This window comes from Hyaena hyaena, unplaced genomic scaffold, assembly GCF_003009895.1.
Source record: "Hyaena hyaena isolate Hyena2069 unplaced genomic scaffold, ASM300989v1 scaffold_112, whole genome shotgun sequence".
NCBI classification, from domain to species: domain Eukaryota; kingdom Metazoa; phylum Chordata; class Mammalia; order Carnivora; family Hyaenidae; genus Hyaena; species Hyaena hyaena.
Window position 1 is genome coordinate 2,372,380 of NW_024080744.1, and position 12,867 is coordinate 2,385,246.

Genomic DNA, 12,867 nt, shown 5'->3' on the forward strand with positions numbered 1-12,867 from the left:
ATTTAACTTGGTTGAGAGCCAAGTATATACAAACATTCATTAGAAATATGAATGAGCCTATACTGTTTCAGTTCCTTACTTTTCATACCAGAAAGAATATACTCAATACTCACCCAAAATCTATAGGGTCAACTGGAGAAGAGACAATTTCACATTTTTACCATGAACTGTTCCAAAATTGGAACCAAAGCAACACCAATTCTTACTTTCTTAGTGTCCTTCTTTTTGATATTCTTCTACATTATTTTGGTCCTATCTGAATGAAATCATTCTCTTAATGGCTTTGTCTTTTGATCAGATGGCAGAATAATGAACAAAAAATAAAATGCTACATTTCATTCCACCCTTTATTATTCAATGATAAAATCTTATTATAATTTTTTGCCTATAAAATTAAACTGCCCATAACTGATTAAAAATCAAAACTTAGAGTTCCTAATATAATCCATGCTCTGAATTAGGCTAAAATATTTATGTAGTGCAGAGTAACAGGAAAAAAAAACAGAACAAATAGACTTGAAAACCACAAGTATTCCACTTTTTGTCAAACTTTAAAGAAAAAAGTTATTCTTATATATGAAGGGCTTTGGGGAAAAAAGGCATTTCAGAGACAAGAAACATTTAAAACATTACACCAGCAAAGGTTTGGAATACGTACTGCTTTTCGTTTCAGAATGCAGTCTAACCTCCAACGATTTCCTTCAACCACTGGGCGTTTCAGGAAGATTTCTGGACTCAACCTGAAATCACAAAAGCAAGATTTTTAAAAAGTAAAATGAAGGTAGACTTAGGGAACTCAGTGACTTCTTAAAATGTAGTAACATACATGTCATAGGAGTCCCAGAAGAAGAGAAGAGAGAAAAGGGGCAGAAGGTTTATCTGAGCAAATCACAGCTGAAAACTTCCCTACTCTGGGGAAGGACACAGACATCCAAACCCAAGAAGCACAGTAAACGCCCACTAAATTCAACAAAAACCAGCCATCACCTAGACATACCATAGTCAGGTTCACAAAATGCACAGACAAGGAAAGAATCCTGAAAGCAGCAAGGGAAAAAAGTCCTTGCCTTACAAGGGAAGACAGATCAGGTTCGCAGCAGATCTGTCCACAGAAACCTGGCAAGCCAGAGGGGAGTGGAAGGAAATAGTCAATGTGCTGAGTGGGAAAAATATGCAGCCAAGGAATCTTTATCTGGCAAGGCTGTCATTTAGAATGGAAACTGAGACAAAGAGTTTCCCAAATAAACAAAAACTAAAGGACTTCATGACCACTAAACCAGCCCTGCAAGAAATATTAAAGGAGACTTTCTGAGTGGGAAAGAAATACCAAAAGCAACAGACTAGAAAGGAACAGAGAACATCACCAGAAATACCAGTTTTATAGGTAACACAATGGCACTAAATTCACAGTTTTCAATAATCACTCTGAATGTAAACAGACTACATGCTCCAAACAAAAAACAAAATATAAAGTTCTGATTATGCCACAGGAAGCAAAGGCCCAAATGCCACCATCCTCCTCCTCCACTGTGATGGGTCACCAGAAGTTCTGCAGTGAGTTCACATTTTTTTTATATATAGTTTATTGTCAAGTTGGTTTCCAACAACACCCAGTGCTCATCCCCACAAGTGCCCTCCTCCATGCCCATCACCCCTCCTTCCCCCCCCACCCATCAGTCCTCAGTTGGCAAGCCATGAGAGACTCTTAAATGCTGAGAAAAAACTCAGCATTTAACTTCACCTGGGAACAACAGCCTTGAGCCATTTAAAAAAAAAAAAAAGTAAAAGATCAATTTGATTTCTCTCTTACACATGGAAATATATACACATATGAAGAAACTGGTGATTATCCAGCCAACAGCCATTTTCCTCCTTCTTTCTTAGAGTCTACCTCCCACATTATCCAGTGTAAATATATTAAAGATTTGCTTCCCCAGCTTCCTGTCCAGCTAGAGCACAATGTGATGCAATTCAGGACAATGAGATATATGAGGAGGCACACATGGGTTTAATGGGAAAGCTTTTCCTCTTTGATCTTTCTCTCTTTCTTACACACACACACACACACACACACACATTAGGAAAAGTAGCTGTACAACAGATGTTGTTGGCGATACGATGCTTCAACAGGTACTGCCATATTGAAATTCTAAAGGGAAAACCAGAACTCTGAAATCACTAGACCATTTCACCAACTTTAGGACTCCTTAACTTTGGATTTCTCATTAAATGAGACAAATAAATCCTCACTGTGTAAGCCACCTTTAGTTAAGCATTCTGTTAATCCAAGCCAAGAGTATTCTAATTGATAAACATGAAAACCGACTTTCTCTACTAAGGAACAATGTGCATAGGATCCTGGGGTTTTCTGAGCAGGAAGAAGGTAAGTTTGCTGATAACTTACTTGCTGATAAATGACATTTTTTTTTCCAGTGTAAACCTGGATCCCTGGCCTCTTATCTTTAGCAGGGCCAAAGGCAGCTAAAAGAACAGTAGAGTCATTTTCCCCCCTTAAGGGTGAGATCTGAAGTCAGTGTCTGAGATAAATCTGTATGTGATGTAACTACACTATGATGAGGAAAAACAGACAAAAAATGTGCACTAAGGAAACTTTGCTGAAATGCTAGACCTGGAGGAGCAAGAATAGATTGTATAAGGATTAAAGCCTTATAGAATATTAGGCTGGAATATTACCTTGCCAGAAAAGTCCTCCGAGCATGTGAAAACAAAAGGGTTATAAGGAGCTGAAGAGATTTAAAAAATATTTTAATGCTCTATTTCTTTCAATTAAAGAAAAATAAAGCTGCAAAGATAAAGTACCTAAAGGAAATACACACTGCCTAAGATAAATAGGAAAACAGACAAATGGTGGGTGTGTGCAGTATAAATACTTGCATACATAAGTTAGTGTAGGAAAGGAACACAGGGGTCATCTAAGTCCAAATGAGAAACAAAAATGCAGCAGTTGCTAACAAAAGATCTAAAAATAATTCAAAAGTGGTCTGTTTTAGTAGAAATGTGCATTATTGTGCATTGCCTATTCACGGAAGGTAAGAGATGCCCAATAACATATAGTCATGCCATTTTTTGATGTACACATTAATTATGAACGTAGAGATCTTCTGTTTGGGGGCCACTTATAATGCTATACCCTGCAATGAAGTCTTTATCATTCTCTACCCTACAAGCATTTGTGTACCCTGTATGCAGAACATTCTACTAGATGCTTTGGAGGATCTTAAGATAGTTCTCAAGGAACTCTCAGTTTGGGGATAATGCATAAAAAGGTAAAAGACTAGTATTCATGCTTTAAACAAAGTATCAACAATGGTCTCACCGGCAAGGAAAAAGCAGCAATGTGACTTATGACTTACAAGAATCATTATCTTAGGATCTTCACTAAGCAACTAATAGATAAGCAAAGTTCATTATATAAGCAGTTTTCTCCCATACACACATGCCAATGATAAAGTTTAACTTATAATTAGGGAGAGTAAGAGATTAACAATAGTACTAATATAAAAATGCAATTACAGCATTAATTGAGATAAAACTGTAATAAAAAATAAAATAAGTAAAACTGTACATAAAACTGTAATAAAAGTTTGTGAATGTGGTCTCTCCCTCTCTCAAAATATCTTATTGTACCGTTTCCCCCTCCCTGTGATGATATGACATGGTAAAATGCCTACATGATGAGATAAAGTGAGGTGAATGATGTAGGCACCGTGATGTAGCATTAGGCCACTATCACTTACTGACAATTGGTAAGAAGGAGAGTCATCTGCTTCTGGATTGCTGTTGATCTCAGGTAACTGAAACCACAGAAAGCAAAACTATGGATAAAGAGAGACTCCTGGAAACATTGCTGAAAAAAATTAAATCTGATCTAACTAAATGGAGAGATGTTCATGAATTCAGGAAGAGCAGAATTTGATGGACCATCTAACCATTGGGGACTTTACATTTTTTTTCCCATCTAAAGGAGAACCGGAAACAGGCTGTGTGGCACAGGTACAGAGAACTCAGGTAGAAGTCCTCTACCTCAGGCTTGAGCAGAAAAGAGGAGTTCAGGTGGCACCAAGGGGCTCACGGGCACCACAACACTGAGGGATTGGAACTTTTTTCTCCACCTAGAAAAGCTGCAGTGCCAAGAGGACAATGTAAATAAATATCCATTGCTTGGCTCTGGACACAAGTATCGTTGCAGAAAGTGGGTGGCAGGGCAGGCAAATAAAGCCCCGCCTTTCTAGCTGAAGAACTGGGAGGTGGGGAGAAGCTACAGCAAACCTAAAAGTAGTAGAGAGATCTCTGAGAAAGCAGAGCTTAGGAAAGCAACCCTCTTAAGTCGATTATGAACTTCTAGCTCACTCCCAAGATGCCCTTCCATGGATTTGATCCTAAATATTATACCAAAGTTTGAGAATTGAACTAAGAATTAAACCACTGCCAAGGGATGAAAAAACATTCACCATGCAAATGGAAGTAAAAAAACCGAAAACGAACAAAAAAACAGGGTAGCAATCCTTATATCAGACAAAATAGACTTTAAAACAAAGACTGTAACAAGAAACAAAGAAGGGCATTACATAACAACAAAGGGATCAGTCCTACACACCAATACTGGGGCACCTAAATACATAACACAAATATTAATGGACTGAAAGGGAGACATTAATGGTAACACAATAAGAGTAGGGGACTTTAACAGTCTATTCACATCAATGGATAGATTATTTGAACAGAACATCAATAAAGAAACAATGTATTTGATGAAACATTGGGCCAGATGGACATAGCAGATACATACAGGGCATTCCATCCAAAAACAACAGAATACACATCTTTTCAATGCATACACAATATTCTCTAGAAAAGATCACACATTAGAAAACAAGCTTCAATAAATTTAAGAAGATGTATCTTCTTAAATTTGATATATGAAATCATATGATGTATCTTTTCTAATCACAATGGCATGAAACTAGAAATAAATCCCAAGAAAAAAACTGGAGAAAACACAAACACATGGAGACTAAACAATATGATACTAAACAACCAATGGGTCAATAAAGCAATCAAAGAAGAAATTTAAAAATGGACACAAATGCAAATGAAAATACAGTGGTCCAAAATCTTTGGGACTCAATGAAAGCAGTTCTAAAAAGGAAGCATATAGTGATACAGGCTGATCTCAAGAAATAAGAAAAAGCTAGGGTGCCTGGGTGGCTCAGTCGGTTAAGCATCTGACTTAGGCTCAGGTCATGATCTCATTGTTCATGGGTTTGAGCCCCGTGTCAGGCTCTGTGCTGACAGCTAGTTCAGAGCCTGGAGCCTATTTCAGATTCTGTGTCTCCCTCTCTCTCTGACCCTCCCCTGCTCACACTGTCTCTCTCTCTCTCTCAGAAATAAATAAAACATTAAAAACATTTTTTAAAGAAACAATAAAAAGCCCAAATAAATAATCTAACCTTACACCTAAAGGAACTAGGTAAAAAAAAAAAAAAAAAAGAACAAACAAAACTCAAGATGAGTAGAAGAAAGAAAATAATAAAGATCAGAACAAAACCAAATAACCTTAAGTCTGAAAAAAAACAGTTAAAAAATCAATGAAATCCAGAACTGGTTCTTTGAAAAGATAAACAAAATTAACAAACCCTTAGCCACCTCATGAAGAAAAAAAAATGGACCAAAATAAATAAAATAAAAAATGAGACAGAAGTAACAACTGACACGACAGAAATACAACGGTTATAAGAAAATATTATGAAAAATTATATGGCAACCAAATGGATACCCTAGAAGAAATGGATACATTTTTAGAAACATAGTCTTCCAAAACTGAACCAGGAAGAAACAGAAAATCTGAGCAGACCAATTACAAGCAACAAATTTGGACTGGTAATCAAAACACTACCAAAAAAATGAAAGTCCAGGACCAGATGGATTCATAGGTGAACACTACCAAACACTTAATACCCATTCTCCTTAAACTATTCCAAAAAATATAAGAGGAAGCAAAGCTTCCAAATACATTCAATGAGGCCAGCATTACCCTGATACCAAAACCAAAGATACCACTAAAAAGGAGAAGTACAAGCCAATATCCCTGATGAACACAGATGCAGAAATCCTCAACAAAGTATTAGCAAACCAAATCTAACAATATATTTAAAAAAAAATTATTCACCACAATCAGATGAGACTTATTATTCCAAGGATGCAAGGATGGCTCAATATTTGCAAATCAATCAGTGTGATACATCACATTAACAACAGAAAGTATAAAAACCATATGACCACTTCAATGGAGCAGGAAAGCATTTGACAAAGTAAAACATCGAACCCTCCCCAAAGTAGGTTTAGAGGGAACATACCTCAGCATAATAAAGGCCATCTATGAAAAACTCACAGCTAACATCATCCTCAGTGGAGAAAAACAGAGCTTTTCCTCTAGATCAGAAACAACATAAAGATGTCTACTCTCATTACTTTTATTCAACATAGATTAGAAGTCCTAGCCACAGCAATTAGACAAGAAAATGAAAGGAAGAAGTAAAATTTTCATTACTTGCAGATGACCTGATACCACATATAGAGAACCCTAAAAACTCCACTAAAAACTACTAGAACTAATGAATAAAGTGAAGTCATAGGATACAAAATCAATGTTCAGAAATCTGTTTCATTTATATACACTAATAATGGAGCAGCATAAAGAGAAATTAAGAAAACAATCCCATTTATAATTGTACCAAAAATAATACAATACCTAGGAATAAACTTATCCAAAGAGGTGAAAGACTTATACTCTGAAAACTATAAAACATTGATAAAAGAAATTCAAGGTGACACAAGGAAAGGGAAAGACATTCCACACTCATCAATTAGAAGAATAATATGGTCAAAAAGTCTATACTATTCTTATCAAATTACCAGCAGCATTTTTCACAAAGCTAGAACAAACAACCCTAAAATGTGTATGGAACCACTAAAGACCCCAAACAGCCAAACCAATCATGAGAAAAAACAACAAAGGTGGAGGTATCACAACCCCAGATTTCAAGATATACTACAAAGTTATAATAATCAAAACAATATGGTACTGACACAGAAATAGACACGTGTATCAGTGGAACAGGACAGAGCCCAGAAATAAACCCACAGTTATATGACAAATTAATTAATCTATGACAAAGGGGCAAGAATATAAAATGGGAAGACAGTCTTCAGTAAATGGTGCTGGGAAAATTGGACAGCTATACATGCAAAAGAAGGAAACGGGACCACTTTCTTGCACCAAGAGTAAACTCAAAATGGATTAAAGACCTAAGCATGAGATCTGAAACCATAAAAATTCTAGAAGAGAGCACAGGCAGTAATTTCTTTGACATTAATCCTAGCAGCATTTTTCTAGATACGTCTCCTGAGGCAAGGGAAGTAAAAATAAAAATAAACTATTAGGACTACACCAAAATAAAAAGCTTCTGCACAGCTAAAAAAAATCATCAGTGAAACTAAAAGGCAACGAGTCCTAATCCGCACCAGCAGGTGGAGCTGCAGTGAAGTTTTCTGCATCCATTCTGGGAGAGGGACTCCATTTGCTCCCCAGTGAGACCTTCACTGGAGGCCTGGGGGGGGGGGGGGGGGGGGGGGGGGGGGGGGGGGGGGGGGGGGGGGGAGTGGTTAGAGCTTGGGTGCAGCCAAATGGGGGCTGTAGTTTAGTAAAATAGGAAAGCTATAAAACACTGTGGAGTGCTGGGGTATCATAAACAGAGGAAAAACGTTTCTCAAGTCAGTGTTGCACAACTCGGGGGGCAGAGGCTGGAGGGCAGGGTCTGCACTGTCTCTAGCAGCTGCACACTGGACCTTACTGTGCCACATGAAGCCCTTCGTTCCCACTGTTTGTTTTCTCAAAGGTTCAAGTGAACAATGTACTGGTGCTGGATAATCCTTCTTCCTACAACCCGTTCCAGTTCGAGAACTCCTTGTAGTGCATTGAGGACCTGTCTGAAGACTTGGAATTGAAAACTCTCTATGTGGGCTCTGCAGAAAGTGAAGAATATGATTATGTTTTAGACTCTGTCTTAGTGGGCCCTGTTCCCGCAGGACGGCATGTGTTTGTATTTCTGGCTGAGGCACCTAATCTGAGACTCATTCCAGATGCAGATGCAGTAGGTTTAACAGTTGTGCCAATTACATGTACCAATTGAGGGCAAGAATTTATTAGAGTTGACTATTATGTAAATAATGAATATACTGAGACAGAATTTTGGGAAAATCGGCCAGGAAAATCAGACTTTCCTAAGCTTCAAAGGAGCATTTTGGCATCTAATCCTAGAGTCACGAGACTCTACTCCATGAAATGAGAGTCCACATTATATGGGATGATAACACAGAAAAACTGGAAGAGGCAGAGAGCAGTAATCCAAATCTATGATCACTTCTTTCAACAGATGCATCACCTTCAGCATCAGAGGGATGGATGGCCCATGTCATGTGAGAATCCCACACGGACTGCATGTGACCATCTGTCATCCCTTTAGTACAAATTAAGCTATAGAAGCACACAAAACTATTTCCCTGAAATTCCATGAGCACATAGTCAAGACACAGCATGAAGAATTTGTTTAAAAAACATCCTGTAGAAAGTTTGTAAGAAAACCAGGATTTGAGTACATAGTGGAATATAAATACAACTAGTTTTAAGTAAAGAAACAAAATAAAACAAAACAAAAACCCTAAAAGGCAATCTATTGCATGGGGGAAGATATTTGTAAATGACATATCTGATGAGAAAGGTGTAGTATCAAAAATAAAGAACTGATACAACTCAACACCCATAAAACAAAGAGTCCAATTTTTAAAAATGGGCAGAAGACATGAGCAGACATTTCTCAAAAAAAGACATACAAATGACCAACAGACACATGAAAAGATGCTCAATATCATTCATCATCAGGGAAACGCAAATCAAAACTACAATGAGATACTACCTCACAATGGTCAGAATGGCTAAAATCGACAACCTAAGAGATAACATGTGTTGGCAAGGAGAACCCTCGAGTACTGTTGGTGGGAATGCAAACTGGTGCAGCCACTGTGGAAAGGTATAGAGGTTCCCCAAAATGTTAAAAATATGGGGGCCTGGGTGGCTCAGTGAGTTAAGTGTCCAACTCTTGGTTTTGACTCACGGTTCATGAGTTCCAGCCCCGTACCAGCTCTCTGCTCTCAGTGCAGAATCTGCTTCAAATCCCACCTCTCTCTCTCTCTCTTTCTCTCTCTCTCTCTCTCAAAAAATAAACAAATAGAACTACTCTACAATGCAGTAATCATACTACTGGGTATTGACCCAAAAAATACAAACACTAATTCAACTCTATGTTTATAGCAGCATTATTTACAATGGCTAAATTATGGAAACAGCCCAAGTGTCCATCGATAGCCAAATGGATAGAGAAAATGTGGAATAGGGTGTGTGTGTGTGTGTGTGTGTGTGTGTGTGTGTGTGTGTGTAATGGAATATTATTCAACCGTAAGAAAGAATGAAATCTTGCCATTTGTGACAACATGGAGGGAGCTAGAGAGTATAATGCTAAGTGAAATAAATCAGTCAGAGAAAGCCAGCTACCCTACGGTCTCACTCATATGGTGAATTTGACAAACAAAACAAACGAGTAAAGGAAAAAAAAAGAGATAAACCAAAACAACAGACTCCTAACTGTAGAGAACACCCTGATGCTTACCAGAGGAAAAGAGGGTGGGGGCATGGGTGAAATAGGTGATAAAGAGTACACTCCTCATGACGAGCACTGAGCAATGTACAGAACTGCTAAAACACTATATTGTACACCTGAATCTAATATAACACTGTACATGACCTATACTGGAATTAAAATTAAAACCTGAAAAAAATCTGGTTTTTAAAATTCTTCAGTTTAACTCATCCTATCAGTTTTTGCACGGTTCATGCACAGGCTCAGCAGAGAGGCTGAGGCAGACCCCCCTTGCTCTCGCTCTCGTCCCCCTGACAGGTTGCGTAGAGAACCCACCACAGGGAAGACCCCACAGGCCATTGTTCCCATGCTTGCTCGCACATGCCTGATGCATCATAATCACCACCATCGAGAAGAAATCTGAGCTCCGCCAGGCTCTCCAGATCTGTCCTAGGGGCAATTAGCAATGTAGCAAGGGAGCTTGTCGCCACCTCTTGGTGTCCAACCTCCTTTGAGGACATACTCCAATGAACACTGAAGAGCTAAGTCCTTGAAACCACACCAAGCACAGAAAAGACATAAAACAAACGTTCTTGTGGTTAATCCAGATACACAAGGTGGAGAATGCTCACTAATCATTATATGGAGACTATCTCTTAGGACACCTTCAACATCGAGCTCTTCTTAGTTTTCAGATAGTCTGGGTTCTTTAATGACGCATTATCTCTTCTAACTAGACAACCTACCTCACAATTTACCTCTTTAGAAAATTTCTCGTAACTAAATCTATCTAAATCTGACTACTAATGTATTTAGTACCTCAAAAACAATTCAATCTGCACACAAAGAATCTTGGATCTAAAAGGAACTTCAATAAATAAATAAATAATAAAAATAAAAGGAACTTCAGATACCACTTGAGCAGCAGGCTTCCCTGAGAGGCAGCTCCACAACACAGGGCACTACCGCAGACACACCTGGAGCCCAGCCAGTGCCAGCAATGGCACTTGCCAACGGTGTGACTGTGGGCAGTTTCCTTACCCCCTTTATGAGTCTCCCCTTTCACAGCTATAACATACCCCTCGCACTTATAAGAATTGAACAAATGGTAACTATTCTTGTCAGTGTTACTTTGTGCCTTAGAAACTACCCCTTAGAAAGATAAGACTTTCCCCAAGTCTATAATTGTCAGGTCCCTAAGGTGGTCTGAGCAAAGACCCTTACCATTTCTTTCCTGGACCATAGCAACAGCATGCCAAGTGGTCTCCAGAACCAATGTTTAATTCCTCGTTTATACAATTAGTAGAATTACCCCTTTTAGAAAACAAAGTTGATTAAAATCCCCATGCTTCAAAATTGTCAGTGGTTCCCAGTGTTCACAGGACTAAGTGCAAACTCCTTAGCAGCTCCGCCAGTGCCCTTCATAATTTTCCCCTGACTCATCTTTCGGGTGCCGTCTCCACCCACCATTCCAAAAGATGTTATGCTTCAGCCCCACACAACCCCTACCCTCCTCCAACGTCACTATGCACTCTCATGCTTCTATGCCTCGGTCCTGGCTATCCCTCTGTTGAAAACATTCACCTATCTTCATCTGGTCAACCCCAGGCCGGCCTTCTCTTAGGTGAAGCTTTGTAGACTTAGTCATCATTATCCCGCCTCAGGGCTCCCTCCTTCTTCACAGCCTCCTGCTATCTTAGCGCTCATCACTCAGTTTTCCCCCATCTGTTGTCTTCCGTTTAACTTCTGACTCTATCTTGCTCCAGGGTAGGGGCTGCTTCTCAGTCATCTTTATATACGAGTTTGGTACCTGTCACAGAGGGGGTGCTCAATAAACAGATCTGGAAAGAATGAGTGAATCAGTTAATGAGTGAATGCCTGGGGGGTTGAATGAATTAATGAACAAAAGAACTAATCACTAGAAGCTCTGAAGTTGCTTCTCATTTGGCTATATATCTACCCTTGTTTGCACATGAATTATTTTATAAATCTATTAGTTCGGTTTTCATTTAAGTATATGGTAGCTCTTGGGGCCCCTGAGTGGCTCAGTCGGTTGAGCGTCCAACTTTGACTCAGGGCATGATCTCACGGTTCGTGGGTTCGAGCCCCGCGTCGGGCTCTGTGCTGACAGCTAGCTCAGAGCCTGGAGCCTATTTCCAGTTCTGTGTCTCCCTCTCTCTCTGACCCTCCCCTGTTCATGCTGTCTCTCTCTCTCTCAGAAATAAATAAAAAGACATTTTTAAAAAAAGCATATGGTAGCTCTTGAATTGGATCAGAAGCTTCTACAGGACATGTGAATCTTCTACCTATGCTTTTCACTCTCTCAGATCTAGACATACCACCATTGGTTAAGTTTCTGATGCTGTCTTTTGCAATATACTTGCATTGCAAGAACTTTCTTCACCTGTCATGAGGGAAGTTGCAATGAAGGTTTTATTTCAAAGAGAGTGTGGTAATAGGATGTTATCCTAGACAGTCATAGGAAAGAAATAACCTGGTTTATTTTCTTGCTGACAGTAGAAAACATTCAAGGCTCCAACTCTTTAGATGTTTAAATGAGAGCCTGTATTTTAGTGTTCAGAACCTTCAAAAGAATATTATTTTGTTGCATAAAACATGAAAATATAGGCTCAATGGAAAAACTATTTTCAGTCTCTTTCATGTCTTCATCAAGCTTTCAGAAATATTTTCTAAAGGAATAGAGTACTATATTAAGCTTGAATTTATTTGTGTAAGTGTTTATAAAATATTCAACCAAAGAAATAGCTCCTAAGTATGAAACTTTCTTATTCATGGTAACTGAGTGAAGAGACAAAATGTGACTATAAAGGCCAAGATTCAGTTCCTCTACACACATGAGAATGAATAGGTTCACAGACATGATGCTGACCATCATACACCTTATCTTTTTTAAGTTTATTTATTTATTTTGAGAGAGAGAGAACATAAGCAGAAGGGGCGGGGGGCAAGAGAGAGAGGGAGGGAAAATCCCAAGCAGGCTCTGCACTGCCAGCAGAGTCCAATGTGGGGCTCAAACTTGCTAACTGTGAGATCATGATCTGAGCCAAAATCAAGAGTTGGACACTTAACCAACTGAGCCACCCGGGTGCCCGCACACAGTTTATCCATCGACCCTAGATCAGCGGTTTTC

At 38.8% G+C, this 12,867-nt stretch overlaps 1 protein-coding gene and 1 pseudogene across 3 annotated transcripts in view; one reads left to right on the top strand and one right to left on the bottom strand.

Annotated features, from left to right (window-relative positions):
- The window catches only part of PLD1 (phospholipase D1), a 208,624-nt gene that overhangs the window by 88,226 nt on the left and 107,531 nt on the right, over positions 1 to 12,867 (bottom strand). For all 3 annotated transcript variants that reach the window (XM_039236512.1, XM_039236513.1, XM_039236511.1), the window contains exon 12: positions 659 to 740. In XM_039236512.1, coding sequence (XP_039092443.1) covers positions 659 to 740 — 82 coding nt within the window. The remainder of the gene's footprint in view (positions 1 to 658; positions 741 to 12,867) is intronic.
- Positions 2,119 to 8,440, top strand: LOC120234594 (annotated as a pseudogene).